At 36.9% G+C, this 17,275-nt stretch overlaps 3 protein-coding genes across 5 annotated transcripts; 2 read left to right on the top strand and 1 right to left on the bottom strand.

The window, feature by feature from the left end:
• Positions 1-756: 756 nt before the first annotated feature.
• On the top strand, positions 757-2,245 carry LOC117785330 (growth arrest and DNA damage-inducible protein GADD45 alpha). The gene has a single exon (XM_034623284.1). The coding sequence runs from the start codon at positions 1,113-1,115 to the stop codon at positions 1,605-1,607; it is 495 nt and encodes a 164-aa protein (XP_034479175.1). The 5' UTR covers positions 757-1,112; the 3' UTR covers positions 1,608-2,245.
• A 4,797-nt stretch (positions 2,246-7,042) lies between these two features.
• Positions 7,043-11,057, top strand: LOC117784551. Of its 3 annotated transcripts, none has more exons than XM_034622309.1 (3): positions 7,043-7,188; positions 7,231-7,404; positions 10,509-10,646. In XM_034622309.1, exons 1-3 carry the CDS (start codon positions 7,146-7,148, stop codon positions 10,544-10,546), a joined length of 255 nt encoding a protein of 84 aa, XP_034478200.1. In that variant the 5' UTR covers positions 7,043-7,145; the 3' UTR covers positions 10,547-10,646. The 3 variants fall into 3 exon arrangements, with proteins under 3 accessions (XP_034478200.1, XP_034478199.1, XP_034478198.1); XM_034622308.1 differs by lacking the exon at positions 7,043-7,188 and adding an exon at positions 10,884-11,057 and having other exon boundaries at positions 7,252-7,404; positions 10,509-10,826; XM_034622307.1 differs by lacking the exons at positions 7,043-7,188; positions 7,231-7,404 and adding exons at positions 10,394-10,447; positions 10,884-11,057 and having other exon boundaries at positions 10,509-10,826.
• A 2,438-nt stretch (positions 11,058-13,495) lies between these two features.
• On the bottom strand, positions 13,496-15,505 carry LOC117785486 (zinc finger protein 853). The gene has a single exon (XM_034623539.1). It carries the CDS (start codon positions 15,401-15,403, stop codon positions 13,775-13,777), a length of 1,629 nt encoding a protein of 542 aa, XP_034479430.1. The 5' UTR covers positions 15,404-15,505; the 3' UTR covers positions 13,496-13,774.
• Between the last annotated feature and the right edge of the window lie 1,770 nt (positions 15,506-17,275).

The raw sequence follows: 17,275 nt of genomic DNA, 5'->3' as shown, positions 1-17,275 counted from the left end.
AAGTATTAAAGAAAAAATCATTTTTTTTTAAATTGAAAAAAGAACGGCTATAAATTGACACAATCATAACAGCTGAGATAAAATTTGTGCGAAAATCTATGACAAAATTAGTTTTGAAGGAAACGTTCACATTAATGATTTTCAATGAAAAACTCTTGAATCAGTGCACAAAGTGAAAGCAAAAGTTGCAACAATAAAACTTGCTACATTGTTATATATATTTATATATCAGAGACTATGCTGATAAGAGACCATTTCATTTGATAAGCTGCTCAAACATTTTGCTGCTGCTCAAGTCAAAAGTCGTAGAACTGATGTTTAAAAAAATCCAAAAAAAAAAAAACAAAAAGTTGCTAATTGCCCAAATTTATGGAAATCTTTTAATAATTCCCAAAATCCACAAAAATGTGCTGGGCACAACAAAAATTAAAATATTGCTGAAGCTGCAGATTTGAAATGAGAGCGGAGGCGTCAGGCGAAAATTACTTGGAAAAAGCACACACACACACACAAACATGCACGGAATGAGAGAGTGTGTGTGAGGGAGAGAGAGAGACAGTTAATTGGGATTTACGCCGGCTAACCTTAGCCAACTGTTGCTGCAGTGTGCGAGAGAGCAGAGGCAAAAGCTCCAGTTGCAGAGAGAGCATAAGCGAGAGCCCAAGTGAGAGAGAGAGAGAGAGAGAGAGCAGCAGTGTGTGCTTTCGCGCTCTTCTGATGAAATTCAGTGGGTGCAGAGAGAGCAGCTATAAAAGCGCTCGCTCGCCAATGTGGAGCATTCATTGTGAAATTGCAAATCAAAATTGAAACAAGCACAGAGCGGAGACGGTTAACGGATTTTAAAGCGCGCAGCGAAAACGTGAAAAGAATTTCATAATCAAAAGTTAATACAGCGCAAATTGCCGAGTTATAAACATTCATAAAAAAGCGGACAAACGCTAAACAAAAGCAACAACAACAAGGAGAAATTAGTGATACTACAACAAAAAGTGCCACAAAAAGTGCCACAAAAAGTGCCACAAAAAGCAACAACAAAACTAAAAGTGCTAACAGAGGCTGTAAAAATAGCTCCAAATCAAGTGACAAGCTCAGAGATTAACAACACATCCAAAATGGTCGTTGAGGAATCAGTCAGCATGCACACACTACACTACACACACAGCCACAACCAGAGTCTGGACATGACCGAGTGCGAGATGCCCATCGGTCGTACCGTTAAAACGGCACTACTCCGGGCCCAATCGGAGTCCCGAGTGATTGTCGGTCTGTCGGCAGCCATCAATGTGCTGTCCAAGTCACCGGAGGGGTCGCTCTTCTGCCTGATGGCCGTGCCCAAGGACGGAGATTCGGCCACACACATGCACGAGGTGCTGCTGGAGGCGTTCTGCTATGAGAACGACATCTATGTGATCAAGGTGGATGATGCCACCAAGTTGAGTCGGATTTTGGGCCAGGAAAGCATCGAGTCATGCTGCCTGGTGCAAAAGACCTGGTCGGGGGATCAGCTGGAGGAGCATCTCAACAAGGCGGAGAACCAATTGGTCGACTACTGTGAGGCCCACTGGGATGCACCCCAGCATCCCATTGTCCAGCTGCCGGTCGTTTAAGCTGTGACCAGATGACGCCAAGCTGAATTGAACAGCCCGTTACAGTGGGGCAAAACATGGTTTAAATTGATCGAAAATAACCAATGAACAACAACAAGAACAACCAGTTAAGACAAGGTTAATGGACCCAAACGTTTGGAGAGTTCTACGGAAACCGACGTTGGGACATATCCCAATTATATATATAACAGATAATATACATCAACATATGTATAAGTGTATATAGAAGGAGCAGCTACGATGGCCAATTATCATCTAGCGAGAGCGAGAGAGAGAGAGCCGACGACCTTCGTTGGAGCAGCCGAGAATGCAATGGAATTTTGCAGCAGCCACAACAAAAACAACAGCAACAACAAGAACAACAACAACAACAACAACAACACGGCTGCTGCGGAAGTGCATTCACACACACACACACACACACACACACAACCACACACGGGGATTTACACTCTCTCTGCCTCTCTTTAATCTGGCAGTAATTTCGCAACCAGAGGCAAACACACACACACACACACACACACACACATAAGCGCGTGACCAGCTGCTGGTTTTATTTTATTATTTTTTTTTCAAAATCCATTTAATAATTGATATTTACGATTATATTGTTCACAGTGAACAGATTTCCATTCTAATTGTTAAACATAAACAACAAAAGAAATATTGTAATTTGTATTTTAAAATTAAAGTTTTGTTATGTTAGCTTTTCCTATAAATAGTCGCCGTTGAAAACACACAAGCAAACAACAAAAAATATGTTATTTAATTTTAAGCTATAAAATTAAAAAAAAGAATTTTTTGAAAAAAAAAAACAGAGAAATAAAAACAACTAAAAAAAACCCAAACTTTGCCGTCTTATCATTTGCCAACTTTCAGCTCTTTCTTTTTACAGCAATTTCAGAACTTGGGTTGAATAACGAATTCATATTTTCTATGTCAAACAGACAGATAAGAACTTTTTGGGAAAAAACTGCGGAGAAATCAAAGAACTTTGTCTGGTGTTGTTATATCCCATGAACTGGGAATTTTGAAAAGATAAAAACTAAATTACAAATTGCAAAAACCCTAAATTTAACAGCTTTTATATTTCTAAATAATTTTTGACATCCTAAAAAAAATCAGTCAAGTGACGAATTCATAACACATCCGGATGTCGTGCAAATATAAACCCTTAAGCAGAGATATACTCGTAAGTAAGGCCAGTAATTGTGATCCATCTATTTAGCACATTATCAGCGGTATTCCCCCAATGAATCGACAATGTGGGCACGTTCTTATCAACAATACATATTATAAATACTCGGAATCGGCTTAAAAAACCCGCTCCAACTGTTCCATAAAAGGCGACAAGATTGCCACGACAATTAAATATTCACAGTATGGAAACATTGACACGTTCCAACAGCGAGATCTTAATGTTAATTAATGTCCAGACAGTAAACATCGTGCCAAACAATTTGGAACATTTTTTCAGATCTTCATAAATGTTTTAAGTAGACTGCTTGATTGATTGGCTTCGAACATATGTTATATATATTTTATATTATATTTTATTACCTACTTAAAACAAAGACAGATAATTTTTCCATTTGATCTCTTTCTTCCACCTGTTTGATCATAAATTAGCAAATCGTTCTCAATGATGCTTAATTGGAAATTTCCTGGAAAGACGAGTAAGTAAGAGCACTCATTATTGATATAGTTATCAATGCATTATTTAAGCTTAAGTTTCACATAATCCATATAAATATATAGTTTGCTTGAGATCTTTGAACTATCAATTAACTAATTAGCTGTAATTAGAAAATTAATTTGCTCTTACTTAGTGCAGTTCGCTCACCTAATAATCATATAAGTAGTATCCAAAGTACCAAATAATACATTAATTAAGCAGACACTTTGAATGATCAATACGCGTATTCATGAGTGTATTGCTTACTTAATTGAATACGAGTACCCCGGACTTTACACCTGGACAGTCAACGTATTCAGCGTTAATTCCAAAGAACAAGATTTTAGACCCATTGCGATTTTCACGACACGCGTTTTGGCCAAGTCATGCGACGTATTGAGTAATGAGACTTGTGCTCATTGAGCAGCTGAGCAGCTGAGTTTGACTTAGTTTGAATACAAGGGGATTACCTTTTACCCATATTGCAAAACAATAAACGACACTTGTTCGTTATGAGGTCTCTGGTCTATGCAAATGAGATGTGAGAATTTAACGGGTAGTTTACATTTGCTCAATTGTGTTTGCTCAACAGCGGGAAGTGATGAGCGTGACTTGCGATCTGAATCTGAGAATTAAACTATCGATCTCAGCTGAGACGGAGACTGAGACGGAGACACAGACTGAGACAGAGACTGAGACAGAGACTAAATTACCCCCTCGTCTATTGCCGTTTTCAAGGCAGACGACCCCGTTTAAAGACGAAGCCAGACAGAGTGCCAACTTCAACGACAATGGAGATGTCGTTGAAGGTAATGATTCATATCAATAACTTTTGGTGCTATCCCCAAATTAGCATATTTTCAAATAAAACTGTACGTCAAACGGAATAATCGTACACTGATAGGAAAAAATGTTCTAAAATCAAGAATTTGATCTCAAAACTAAGAATTTTGGTCTAAAATATGCGCCAAATAAGACCAAGTTTTTGTTTAAAAAATATGAATAAATTCTTTTGAAATTAAAATCAAAAATGAAATATTTAAAAATGATTTATCAATTTATAATTTTTTTAAATTTTTTTTATATAGATTTTAATTTGCTTCAGGAATTTTAAAAGTGTTTTTTTGTACTTTGTTACGAATGGGATTCCAACCGGCGCCTACTGATTCACACTTGGTGCGGTTTCTTTAACCAGAGCGCCACGTGACAACTGTTTGTTTCATATGAAATAGTACATATTTTTACTTTCCAAACAATTTAAGATTTTTATTGTTGCATTAAGAACTTTGACTTTTTAGAATAATATTCTTAATATTCTTAAGAATAATATTCTTAGAATTCTTAAGAATAATATATTAAAATTAGTAATATAGTCTTTAAAATGTTCTTATTTTAAAACAAAAATATTTAAGATGCATGTTCTTGATTTCATAAATTGGCCTTTTTTCAGTGTAACCGCAAATACCTCCCAATAACCTTTGCGAGCAAACTAGTTTTTATTTCGTGACAACTTTTGATCGCCTAACCGATCCATCGCTCCAATATCCACAAACGATAACCCAGACAATTCGAAACCAGCTGTTGTACATGTGATTGGCATGAAAGCGTGCTAATTACAAGGCGTGCACTATAAACTGAGACTGAGACTGAGACTGGAACTGATATTCGAGTTCGAACTATAGAGAGTATATACACACACACACACACAAGTACAATCTGTAAACAGAATCAATAAACTTGGGACAAGTTTTAGCACAGATTCGATGCGTTTGTAACTGTTATTTGTTTTGATTTTAATAATTCCGTTTAAGCGTAGCAAACTTGTTTTTAGTTGTAACTGCGAATTATTATTATGTTATTTGCGTATTCGTGCCATAAAAGCAAAAAACACAAATAACAAAAAAAACATTACAAAACTCTCGCGTTATCAATGTGTTGAATGCTGCGAAACACGAATTATTCCTTTGCATTATCGCTGGGAATTTCTATAGAATAGCTCTGTATATATATATTTATATAATTTTATTGTTTGCGACAGTTCCCAATCATAAAAAAAGTGGCTACAAATCCGAAGTACGCGATAAGAGAGCTTAAACGAGTGCGGTTTCCTGAGTACCCAAAAGTCATAAAGACTTTTCCCAAAAAATAATAAAAATGGGGTTAAGGTCAATAACAGAATTTCTTAAAATTATTAAATGTAATAAAAGCTCGTCTTTAGAATATATTTTCCATATAATTTTGATATTATTTTTTTTTTTGGAAGATTTATTTATGCTACTGATTGAACACTTTGTTCCACCCTCGTATCATTTGCCCACTTTGTGCTACCTTCAACTCCATCTGCAAATCGGACAATATAACATATTGATAACTGCCAAAATTTCCATCATTTATCATAGAGCTTTGATAGCACAATTTGTTTACGTTTATAGATTGATAATTGTATTAGGCTGAACCGCTGAACCTTTCCATAACTTAATCAATTGATTAGAGTCAATCAGAGACTCAGCGATCGTCGTCAGACTCACGCGAGTGGAAATATTTGTTATGAATGAAATTGTAAGTTGTTTATTGTAAATTGTAAGTTGTAAGTTGTAAAGCTAGAAACCAGTTTCAAAGCACATTCAATTTGCAAAAGGGCAACAGCAAGCTGATAGACAAGGGAAGTCCCAGCAAACTGGCAAAACAAATAAAATATAACAATTCCCTAAAGTCCAATAAACTTGAAAACATTTAAATCATATTTATTTGTTTGACAAAAATTACGAGTATAATCATGAATAGCGAGAAACTTAGGCAAACAGCTGATAAGATTTATTTGTGCAGCGAACAAATGAATTATTTTCGGTGCTTTACAAACGGCATAGAAATTTCAATATTGAAAAATTGTAAATATTTGTAAAATTCCCCCAGCTTTAAATGAGTTTGGTATTTTGCAAATTAAACAAATGAAATATGCCAAAAGTTCTGTGGAAAAATTACGAAAAGAATGTCTAAACATATAACATTGTAGCCCAAAATCAGACAGATTGCTGAACCACTATTAATGATATAGTATCTAAACAAATGATATAGTATCTTCCACACATTCTCTGAGATCTGTCAGTTGGCCATAAAATGCGCCTCAGCTGTGCAACTTATAGATATAAATAATAATAGTAGAGCTGCGAATAATAAAACTAAATAAATGTGCAAACACACATGTGAATTACGAGTACTTTGATTATTTAGCCAAATCTAAAACGCAATTGCACCTGCAGGACGCATAAAACTGTTGCTACTTCCCCTTTGGCAATTGGTCTAAATAAAAACATTTTGGCCAGAAATTAACACCACATTTACAATTGTGAAAAGTGTGTGTGTGTGGACATAAATAGCATACAAATTCGACAGTCTGCTTCGTGCTTAAATATTTCGTTTATTGTAGAGAGATGGGAAATTTGAGGGGGGGGTAAGAGTAGAGAAAATGGGCACTCTTTTTTTTTATTGCGGCGCCAGTTAACATGACAGCGTTGAATTTCACAAGAACCCAGACGACTGGGAGAGCCAAGCGATATCGAATAGCATCGCTATCTCTACTATATATGTGGCACTCTCTCTCTCACTCTCTCTCTCTCTCTCTCGCTCTTTTAAAGCGCGTGCCACGAGACGCTGAAAGAAACTTTTTCGAGTTTTTTTTTGCTGATAAGCGGAATCTAAAACAGCGGAGGGGAGCGGTAAGGGAACTGGAACGATCTCAAGGTCCGACGCTCTCAGTGGGGCGACAGCACCTGAACGCGACATGTTTAAGCACGTTTTGTGCGGTACTGTAAAAGCACAGTTACAATTGAATTGTTTATTGATCGCCGTGCATTCGATAAAGAATGTTTAAGATTCCTGTAGAATCGGTGGATTGTGCACATGTCGCGTTTAACTGTAGACTGCCAACTGTCGACTGTCGACTGTCGACTGTCGACTGTCGACTGTCGATTGTTGACTGTTATGTGATGTCCGCTGCTTACGCAAATCGTTGCGCATACGCAGCGTGTTGCCGTGTACCGTTATGCAGGCTAAGCCCGCCGCCACCCACACAAAGGCTAAAGGCAGCACCCAAACTACGTCAATGGCATAAAACTTTCTCACGTAAGTCAAAATCTCTTGACTCTCTGCTCACTTCTCACTTCTTACTTCTCACTTCTTACTTCTCGCTTCTCGCTTATAATGCCGAATATCTGGGCTCATCCAGCGATTCAGGCTCCGCTCGGATATTAATAAGACTTTATGGCAGCATTAAAAATGGATTCTTAATGATAATATAACCTTAAGTGCTTGTTTAATGAAGTTATATTCATACTCTTGAATGCATAAAACTCGTGAATATTCAAAGTGCTTATCGTCCAGTACTTTTGTGTATTGTGTATTGTGTGGGGGCGTATTGGCATTTCCATGCACTAAATAATTATGTATATTCGCAAAAACAATAATAAACAAATACAAATTTCACCTACTTATTTCCAAGAATTGCATTTCCCAAGACACACGTTTGGGGAACCACAACACCAGCTGGCTATAATTTTAAGCATTCTGAACTCTATAAATACTTTGGATCTAGATAAAATGCGAGCATGCTATATTGTATAACCGGCATAGCAAATCTAATGACGAAAGCAAATTAATGACGTCAAACCAAATCAAATCACAAGCTGTTTTCGTCGGCAAACATATGTAGTCACATAAAATGAGCATACAAAAATATTGCGGTTGAATTTATCTCAATTTTTAAATTTATTTGAATCTAATACACAATATCGAATGATGTAGAATTGTAGAATAATCCACAGTATTACCTAAATTTACTTTTCTACAAAGCTTTTTTTATAAAATTTTTTTTTATTGTATTTAAAGCAGAAATATCCAAAATTTTCTATAACAATACTCTTTAAGGAAATAAATTGGTTTAAAAAACATATAAATTTAAATGATTAATATTTTAATTAATTTATGCAAATACAAAACAAAATATACAATTTAAATATATTTATAATTTTTTAAGACTTTGTCTTTTACAGTAGACTTTTACGGTAAATCCACAGAACTTAATTTAAAATACTATATATGAAATGTTTTTTGAACAGATGATTATAATACATTTTTTTAATATTTTTTTTTATATTTCATGATTATTAATCTTCTTTTTTAATAATTTAATCAGTGTGCGAACTATCAATAAATGTATTTGAAGTCTATCAGATGAAAAGCAAAATATACAGACAACCTTTGAACCCGCTTTTAACTGAAATATTGTTGTCATCCTATTACTTAGCAGGCATTCATGATTTATATATTAATAAGCCAACAACAATACCATAATTAGAGCCATTATTAAACCTTATCACAAACGTGATAATAAACATGTGACTATCACACATCACGTTTTTTGACTGACCCAAATTAACCATTTGTTTAGCTTGACAACAAATAGGACCAGTTACTCTAGGCCAAATTTAATGATAGCGAAATATATATTAATCAAAATATGTTATTATCAAATTCTTATTGATAGAAATGGATCTTTCGTAGAGTAGTTTGTCGGTAAATGGGCTTCTTGTTTAAGCCACCTCAATAACATTAGAATTGGGCATCTATTTATCAAGCTGATAACAAAAGCCTTCCGGGAATAAATGGTCTATTTTTATAGTTCGATTGGTCTATAAATAAGAATAACAACTTTACAACGAATTCGTTTAATTGGCCATATAGATGTCGTAATAATTGCATTCGGCCGAAAAGCCAGACTACTGACTGACTATTTGTCCTATATCTTATCAGTCAATCAGGTGTTTGTTTGGTTTGTTGTTGTTGTTGTTGTTGATGTCTCATGCTCAAGTTCAAGCATGCTTAAAACGGTTTCAAGGCGCCAAAAAGCTCAGAGACCCACTTTCTCATTCACGATAATAGCGTGAACAAACCTTATCTCCGCCGTACACCTTGTGGGGGTTAGCAACCTGGTACTTCTTGACTAAACGCCGACAATTTGCCCAAAACAAACATCAATTTGCAACGAAAGTATTAATTTTTTAGCCTGAACTGTGGAATGGTATTGTGAAGACTTGTTGGACAATCCAAAAATAGCTGGACAAGTTTAAAAATAGATTGTCGCAAAGCTATAATTAGCCAACGACTTCTGCATAAATAGCTAAACAAATATGCGCACAATAACAATAATAAAAATAACCACATAACAATAACAATAAAAAAAAGGGAAATCGCGGAAAAATTTGTATCAGCATATACTATAATCGTATTTATTAAGTATTTCTTATCAGACGACGCAGTTCCTAAGAAAAACAAACTGGCAAGTGCAGAGTATGGAGAGTAAAGAGTGGAGAGTGAAGACAAGCCGAATGTGCCGTTGTTTGCCTTTTTGCTGTGGGGGAATCACCTGAACAACCTTTTCCCAGATGGCCAAGTTAAAAATAAGCTTAAATTTAATATTTGTTAAGCTTGTGAAATTCTTAATTTGAATGATTGTGATGCGAATGGCAAGTACAATTGTAAATCAATCAAATAATAATGATTTCAACTAATCTTTTTTATATTAGCATTTACAATGTTTGCTATTGTCATAGGAAATAAGTTATTGTATAAGAAAAACATTTGTGGATTACTTTGCAATACAAGATTTTATTTAGTGAGCAGCGAAAATGTATTATTAAAATTGTCAATCCTCCTTAAAGTCTGAAATCGAAATAAAATATAATTTATTCAAAAACAGTCAAGTTAAGTCAAGTTAAATTATATATAGACAAGTTTACAATTCAATCAACTGTCTATATCAGAAATATAATAAATTAGATATTATTCAATCTAGTTCTGTTAACTGTAGTTTACTTTCATCTAAAGTATACTTAAAAAAAAAAACTTACACCATACAATTTGCTAATAATAATTAACTGAACCATGACAAGATAATCAACTGATACATTTGAACAGTAAACAGTATTTGATGACTGAACTTTTTGTTTAAGTTCGATGCCCATTTTAAAACTATGTAATTTACGGTATGAGCAAATTTTAAAATAGATTTTCAGTCAGTTTTTGGAGAGTCGTTGAAGCCATGAAACCGAAACTGAAGCTTACAATTTGTGTGTTTATCTTAACGTTGATGTTTATAGAGAACTGCAACGTATGCAATTGAATAATTTAGGTGTATAATATTATTTATTAATGGTTTTATTCTCATGCAGATGACAACCTACTGCAAAATGACAAATGCAGTCTGTGAGACGATGAATAAATCTTGGGTCAGAATTGATCAGTGTCGTTTGCGAGCAATAAATCGAAATATAACCACACTTAATGTTGAGGTAACTCTTCTGCAACCCATCAATGTGGTCCACGTAAATCTGGAACTGAGGACAAAGGCCTTTGGATATAGACCCTCGATCTTTAACTACACAATTGATGCTTGTGCTTTTCTGCGAAATCGCAAACATCAGATATCCAAAATGATTTGGCACATTTTCAGGGACTTTTCGACAATGAACCACACGTGTCCCTATGAGGTAAGAGCTGAAATTGATTAAAATTAACAAACTAATTAAGCAACCATAATGTTGTAGGGCACCCAGATTTTAAAAGACTTCTACTACGATCCCACAAATCTGACACTGCCCATACCAAGTGGGGATTATGTGATGCTTTTGACTTGGATGTTCGACAAGAGGCCGCAGTTGTCCACAAATGTGTATTTCTCATTCTTTCAGGACACTATCAAAGTATGATTAAAAACTAATTAGCAGACAGCGTAATTACGAAATACACTTACATATAAATCATTAAATAATTAGTTCTTTTTCTTTTTATTTTTTTTTTATGAAATAATTAGTATTTAAGTAGTAAATCTACTCGTGCGTAACTAATGTTTAGTATTGATTTTACAAGTACAGCCATGAAATCAGTAGATCATTTTACAATGTGCATCAAAGCATTGCAAGGCTGCAAACCGGTTCTGAACCGAACCTCGCAGAATCGGTTCTGTTCGCGTTCTTGAGCAGCCCGAACCGAATTAATAACCGAACCACTTTTCTAATAAATGGTTCGTTTCGAAAATCAAATAATTACATAAATTTTATGTTTTTATAAGATTACTTAACTATTTGTGACCTTAGATAAAAGTACGTAATAATTAAATCATCAAATAAATTAAAATTAATGTCAAAATTCGAAATTTATTCCAAAAAAAATTTAATTACTTTTTTAAAGTCAAGAAAAAATTAAAACATTTAAAAATAACTTTTTTTTTGTATTAAATTGAACAATGGTTCGAGACCAAAACTTGGGTTCATGGGGTGTATAAATCGGTTCGTCAATCGAACCTAAGTATTGCTCTATAGTTCGAACCGCCGAACCGAACCGTTGTCAACATTTTGATGGTTCAATGTGAAGCGTAGTGTAATGTAATGTAATTTTTAGATTTGCTCGATAGTGTAGTCCAATGTTCAACTGCGCACTTTGTACAATGTTAAGGCCAACTTATCAGACGTAACCCCATTTGCAGCAGACATCAGACATGTTTTGGATTTAGTGGCCAACTCTTTCATCAGCCAATTTAGTTTTTGGTCTATCAATGTGTATTGTAATTAAATGAATCGCATTACCTATCAAATTGGCATTTGATAAGCCAGTTAAGGTAATCAGTCAGGTAATTATTCTAGGCAATTTTCGCCATTTACTGATGCGTCTTTTAAAGCTAGCAAATGTTTAAACAATAATGACTCATTTGCTAGAACTTTGCTCTCCTAAATGATGACACAGCCACGGGAAATGCCCATTTCCTCCATTAAATGTGATAAAAACAAAAACTTTGTCTTATCAGCAGAGACGCTGCATCTTGTTTCATTGCCCACCTAGGGCCTTATATGGCAATAGGAAGATCTGAAATCTGACATCTGAGATCTGGGGCACCTCCTCAACAATTAGTCACAAATGAGGTAGAGACACGCGCTTCAAACTGATTACTCATACGCCACGTAATCGTCTAGCTGCCTATCGCATACTAGATTTCAACAAATCAAATGATATGTTATAGTAGTAGTACTATTTGTAGCTAACGGTTGATATTTATTACATTGTACCGTAGCATTCGTTGTCGTCGTCGTTGTCGTCGTCGTTGAGCTAGGTCAGTTAAGCATTGGCTTTATATGCTAATTGGTACAATTTGTAGGTGTCGCACACTGAAAAAAACCAACTTCTAAAATCAAAAACATTCATCTTAAATATTTTGTTCTTAAAAAAAGATTATTTTAAGATCAAATTACAAAAACTAAGATTATAAATCTAAAAAATCATTTAATCTTAATATAAGAATCAAGACTGCAAACCGGTTTGGAACCGAACCTCATAAAACCGGTTCGGTTTGGGTTTTTAAGCAGCCCTAACCGGATCATAAGCCGAACCCATGAAACTATTTACTTTGCGAACCCGAACCTAAGCCGAACCGCTTTCTAAAAAAAAAGGTTCGGTTCGAAAAAAAAAAATAATTACATAAATTTTATGGTTTTCTAATATTACGCAATTATTTGAGACTTCGGATTAAAATAAGTCATATTTAAATCTTCAAATAAATTTTAATTAGCATTCAAATTTGATTACTTTAAAAAAAAAATTTTAAAAATCAAAATTTAAAAAAAAAAAATTTATATATAAAAAATTATTCGTATTTTTTATTTTTGTAAAAAACATTTATTCTTAAAATAAGAGCTTGGAATTTTATGTTCTCGACGCATTTTTTAAACCAAAAATTTTAGTTTTGAGACCGAAATCTTAATTTAAAAAAATTTTGTATCAGTGCAGTTGAAAATTTGCATACATTTTGCATATACCTCGTACTTCTCGTATCCATTTGTGTTGCCTGCCCCGCAGCACGTCCACCTCCAGCTCCACAACTGTGGCAAGTGGATAGCGGATTCTTTTTTTGGCATCAATTGAATAACAGATTCATCTGTCGACTGCTCTAGTTAACTCAGTTAACTCAGTATGCGCATTTCAAATGGATTTATCTGGCGAGGAAGCGCGAGGAGAAGCCGCCAAACTGGCGACAGTCCATCAATTTGCATAAGAGAACAATTCTGTTACGAGTACGACTATAACTGTTCATTGGGGCAACTTCCTTTGTCTGATAAGAGACCTACGAAAAAAGAAGTAGGTAGCAGCAAAAAAAAAAAGAAAGAAAAAGAGATACAATGATAATTTACTTGGCTTTTTGCGTTGTTTCTCAACTGAATGCATTTAAAACTGATATTCATGAATCGCTTAATCGCTACAGGTGTACGAGTATGAGTGTGAACGAGTATGAGTATGAGTGTGAACGTGAATGAGTACGAGTATTTAAGCCTATGTATAGTAAAGTAATGAATGCATATGAATTGGATTCGAATTTTGATGAATTGTGCAAATACTAAACGTTGTGTGTGCGCGTGTGTGTGCGTGTGTGTGTCGGTGAGTTTCCGCATCAGCAGGGAATCGGATTCGCTTCGGGATTCTTCAGATTGGCCAGACGCAGCTGCTCCAGAGCAATCTCATGCGCCTTAAAGTGCTCCCGAGTCGCCTTCTCCAGTTCACTGAGACCAGCGGGTACTGAATTGGAGCTGGAAAGGTAAGCGGAACTGGAAGGGGAGCTGGCAGCGATGCTGGAGGAGATCTTCACTTGCGCCTGCGCCTGCGGCTGTGGCTGCTGAATGTAGCGAATGAGAAAGGGATTCTGACTCTGTATGCCTTCGGAAATGGGCTCCGAACTGGGCTGTCCAGATTGGATGCGCAGGAAGAAACCGTTCTGCACCTGTTGCTGCTGGGATATTAGTTGGGGTTGAGGCTGAGGCTTCACTGGCGTTGGGGCAATCAATTTGTAGCTGCTGCTCGGCTCTGCGGTTGGCTTGTCAGCGCTGAGGATGAGCTGTTGCTCGGCCTGGAGACGCTTTGACTCCAGCAGACGCTCACTTTCAATGCGCTGCTGTTCCTGCTGCAGCAGGGAAATGCGCTCGGCTTCCAGTAACTGTTTCTCCTCCATCAGTCGGAGCTGTTCTCGTTCCCGTTCCAATTCAGCTTGCTTTTCTTCCTCGCGTCGCAGTTGCTGCTCACGGTTGCGTTCCCGTTCCTCTTCCATTTGCTCGATGCGAATCAGGTCTTCAATATCGGCCACTTTGTCTTCGGCTTGAATCTTGGATTGACTGAGCTGCTGAATCCTCTGATCATGTTTGCTCTGCGCCTTTTCGATTGGTACCGGAACAGGGTTCGAACTCTTAATGGTCACCGCAGGCAGTGGAGCAATGGGTTCAACTGCCTTAATGGCCATGGGCAACGGAGCTTCACTCTTCACGATCTTCAGCTCGGCTGTGGGCTGTGGCACAGATTGACGCTGCAGCTCTTCGTTGTACTGCCGGAGATGCTCCTCACGAGCGCGTTTCACTTCGGGCGTCTCCTCCACGGGCTGTGGTAACTGTGGAGTCTGTGGAACGCTCTGCTGTGGTTCGATGTTAGCCTTGAGAAGCGGTGCTTCGACTAGCGTCCTGATTTGTGCCTGCAGAGCTTGATTAAAACGCTTCAAGTGCTCCTCACGGGCTCGCGACACTTCGTCTGTTTCCTGCACAGGCTGCGGAGTCGCCAGGGGAAAACTTTGCTTGATTTGGAGGTGATTCGCTTTCCAGATGCGCAGTTGCTCATCTCGAGCTAGCTGCACTGCCGGACTCCAGCCAGACACGGGCTCAAAGGCATTTGACTGGCTCAGCTGCTGCAGGGGTTCGAACTTGGCCAGTATATTGGCGGAGGGTTGTTTGCCCTCGGCACGCAGACGCTCCAGCTCAATCCTCAGAGCATTGTATTGCTGTTCGCACCAGGCACGAAGGGTCTCGATGTTGTCAAAGCTGCTGCTGTGCATGCCGTACAGTGGTTCCGGATAGCTGAATCCCACCAGACGCTCTGCTCCTGTATTGTCCACGTAACTCAGATAACCCTGGGCCACATCTCCCTGAACCGGAAACTCACCGCGTGCCGGCGCATAGGCCAACAGATTGTTCCTGTAGCTAATGGAATGGCCCTGGGCATCCAATGCCAATGCCAACAGGCTGAGGATCAGCAAACGCATCTCGAAGAAAGGATTTGCTGGGCTTAATGTCAAGTTAATGGAACTGGCGACTTGTAGGACTTTTGGTGTGCGATTACAACCAAAACTTCGCTACAACTTCGACGACTTGCTGACGAGAGTCGCTCTCGAGGAAGACTGTTGACTTGTTGAACGTTAGTTAGGGTCTTTTATAGTCACCTTTTAAGGAAAAGAACCGCAACTCTGTCGTTGTCCTTGAGCCGACCCGTTCAGTCAGTTGCCTGAGACAGAGGATGCGACAATAAATATCTTCTTACCCCAGGTCCAAGTCAACTCTCAGGTCTCAGGTCTCAGCTCTCAAGTCTCCACTCTCAAGTCTCAGTTTCGCGTGTCTTTCGATCAGTTATCGCTTACACTGATAAAAAACAAGTCCTGAAATCAAAATATGGGTCTGAAAACTAAGAATTTTGCACTAAAAAATTAGTTAAAAACATAAATAAATTAAATTAAGAAAACACATCTTGGTTTTAAGAACATTTCAAATAAGGCAAAGTTCTTATTTTAGGAATTAATGTTCTTAAAAGTCAAATTAATAAAATTAAAAATGAATTTTTAATTTATAAGTTTCTTTTACAATAAAGATTGATTTATAAAGACATTTTTCAGTCTTGGTTATTTTAAAAATTTTATTTTAATTTGTTACGGAGTGGGGTTCGAACCGCCGCCTACTGGTTCACAACTGAAGCGGCTTCTCTAACCAGAGCGCCACATGACAAATGTTTGCTTCATGTGAAATAGAACATATTTATACTTTCTTAACAATTTAAGATTTTTATTCTTTTATTAAGAACTTTGTTTTTATAGATTAATATGCTTAAAATTAGTAATATGGTCTTAAAATAATCTTATTTGAAGAACAAAATATTTAAGCTGAATGTTGGTTGTTGGAATGTTGAAGTTGGTCTTTTCTTTCAGTGTACATGCTGTGAGTTCTGGCTTGGATGTGTGGCTTTTACCTCCTCAGTATCCAAGGCAGTTAATTGGTTGCCCATCCATTTCACTGGCATCTGCAGTTATCGAGTATTTTAGCTGGACTCTTTGGAGCTGTCGTGTTTATCCTGTTTGTTCTTCCGTTATGCAGTCGGTTCCATTCACTAGCAACTGTTTGAAGGTCAAGTGTGAGATATTTTTAGTTGCAGGCCTGTCAATTTATGGCTGCAAGTTCCATCCATAAATTAAACGATGCGAAGGGCAGCCAGCTGCTCCTCCTCCTTGTTTTCCTCCTTCTGCTTCTCCTGCTCCTTCTCTTTCTTCTCTTTCTTCTCCTCCATCTCCAGCTTCTCCCAATGTGGTAATCATTTAAGTGCGACAGACATTTGTCAAAATATTAATTCGAAATACAGAGATCACATTGGTTCGACCCCCAGATGAGACCCAAATATGGCCAGGTATTATTTTTATCCACAACTGTTGTACAGTCGCCGTTGGGTCGCGCCTGCATGACGCTGACCGTCGACAGAGGATCATCTTCTTGGTATTTTCTTGGGAGTTACCAGTTGGGAGGCAAAACTCACTCAGACCTCAACCGGTTTCAATTTAATAATACACGTTAATTCAAGTTAAGTTCAGCCGGCGCCGTTATATTGGCAATTCACAGACTTATACATATAGTATACATTTATTTCATACTATATATGGCATCTGTCTGCCGTCTCCGAGGGATATTTGCACTAAGGGTAGGCAATAAAAATCATGTAAATTAAATTATATTTTCAGGCATAAAGAATGTGCAAATTATTTGGAAATATTTGTTTGTATTCACGCAAGTATATTGTTCTCATTTATTTATTATTGTTCTCATTATATTATAAATTCTCAGCAATTTTGCATGAAGAATAAAAAAGGTTTGCGTCA

This window comes from Drosophila innubila (assembly GCF_004354385.1).
Source record: "Drosophila innubila isolate TH190305 chromosome 2R unlocalized genomic scaffold, UK_Dinn_1.0 1_C_2R, whole genome shotgun sequence".
Taxonomy (NCBI): domain Eukaryota; kingdom Metazoa; phylum Arthropoda; class Insecta; order Diptera; family Drosophilidae; genus Drosophila; species Drosophila innubila.
Note: the sequence above shows the minus strand (reverse complement) of the source record. Positions and strands in the feature narration are given on the sequence as shown.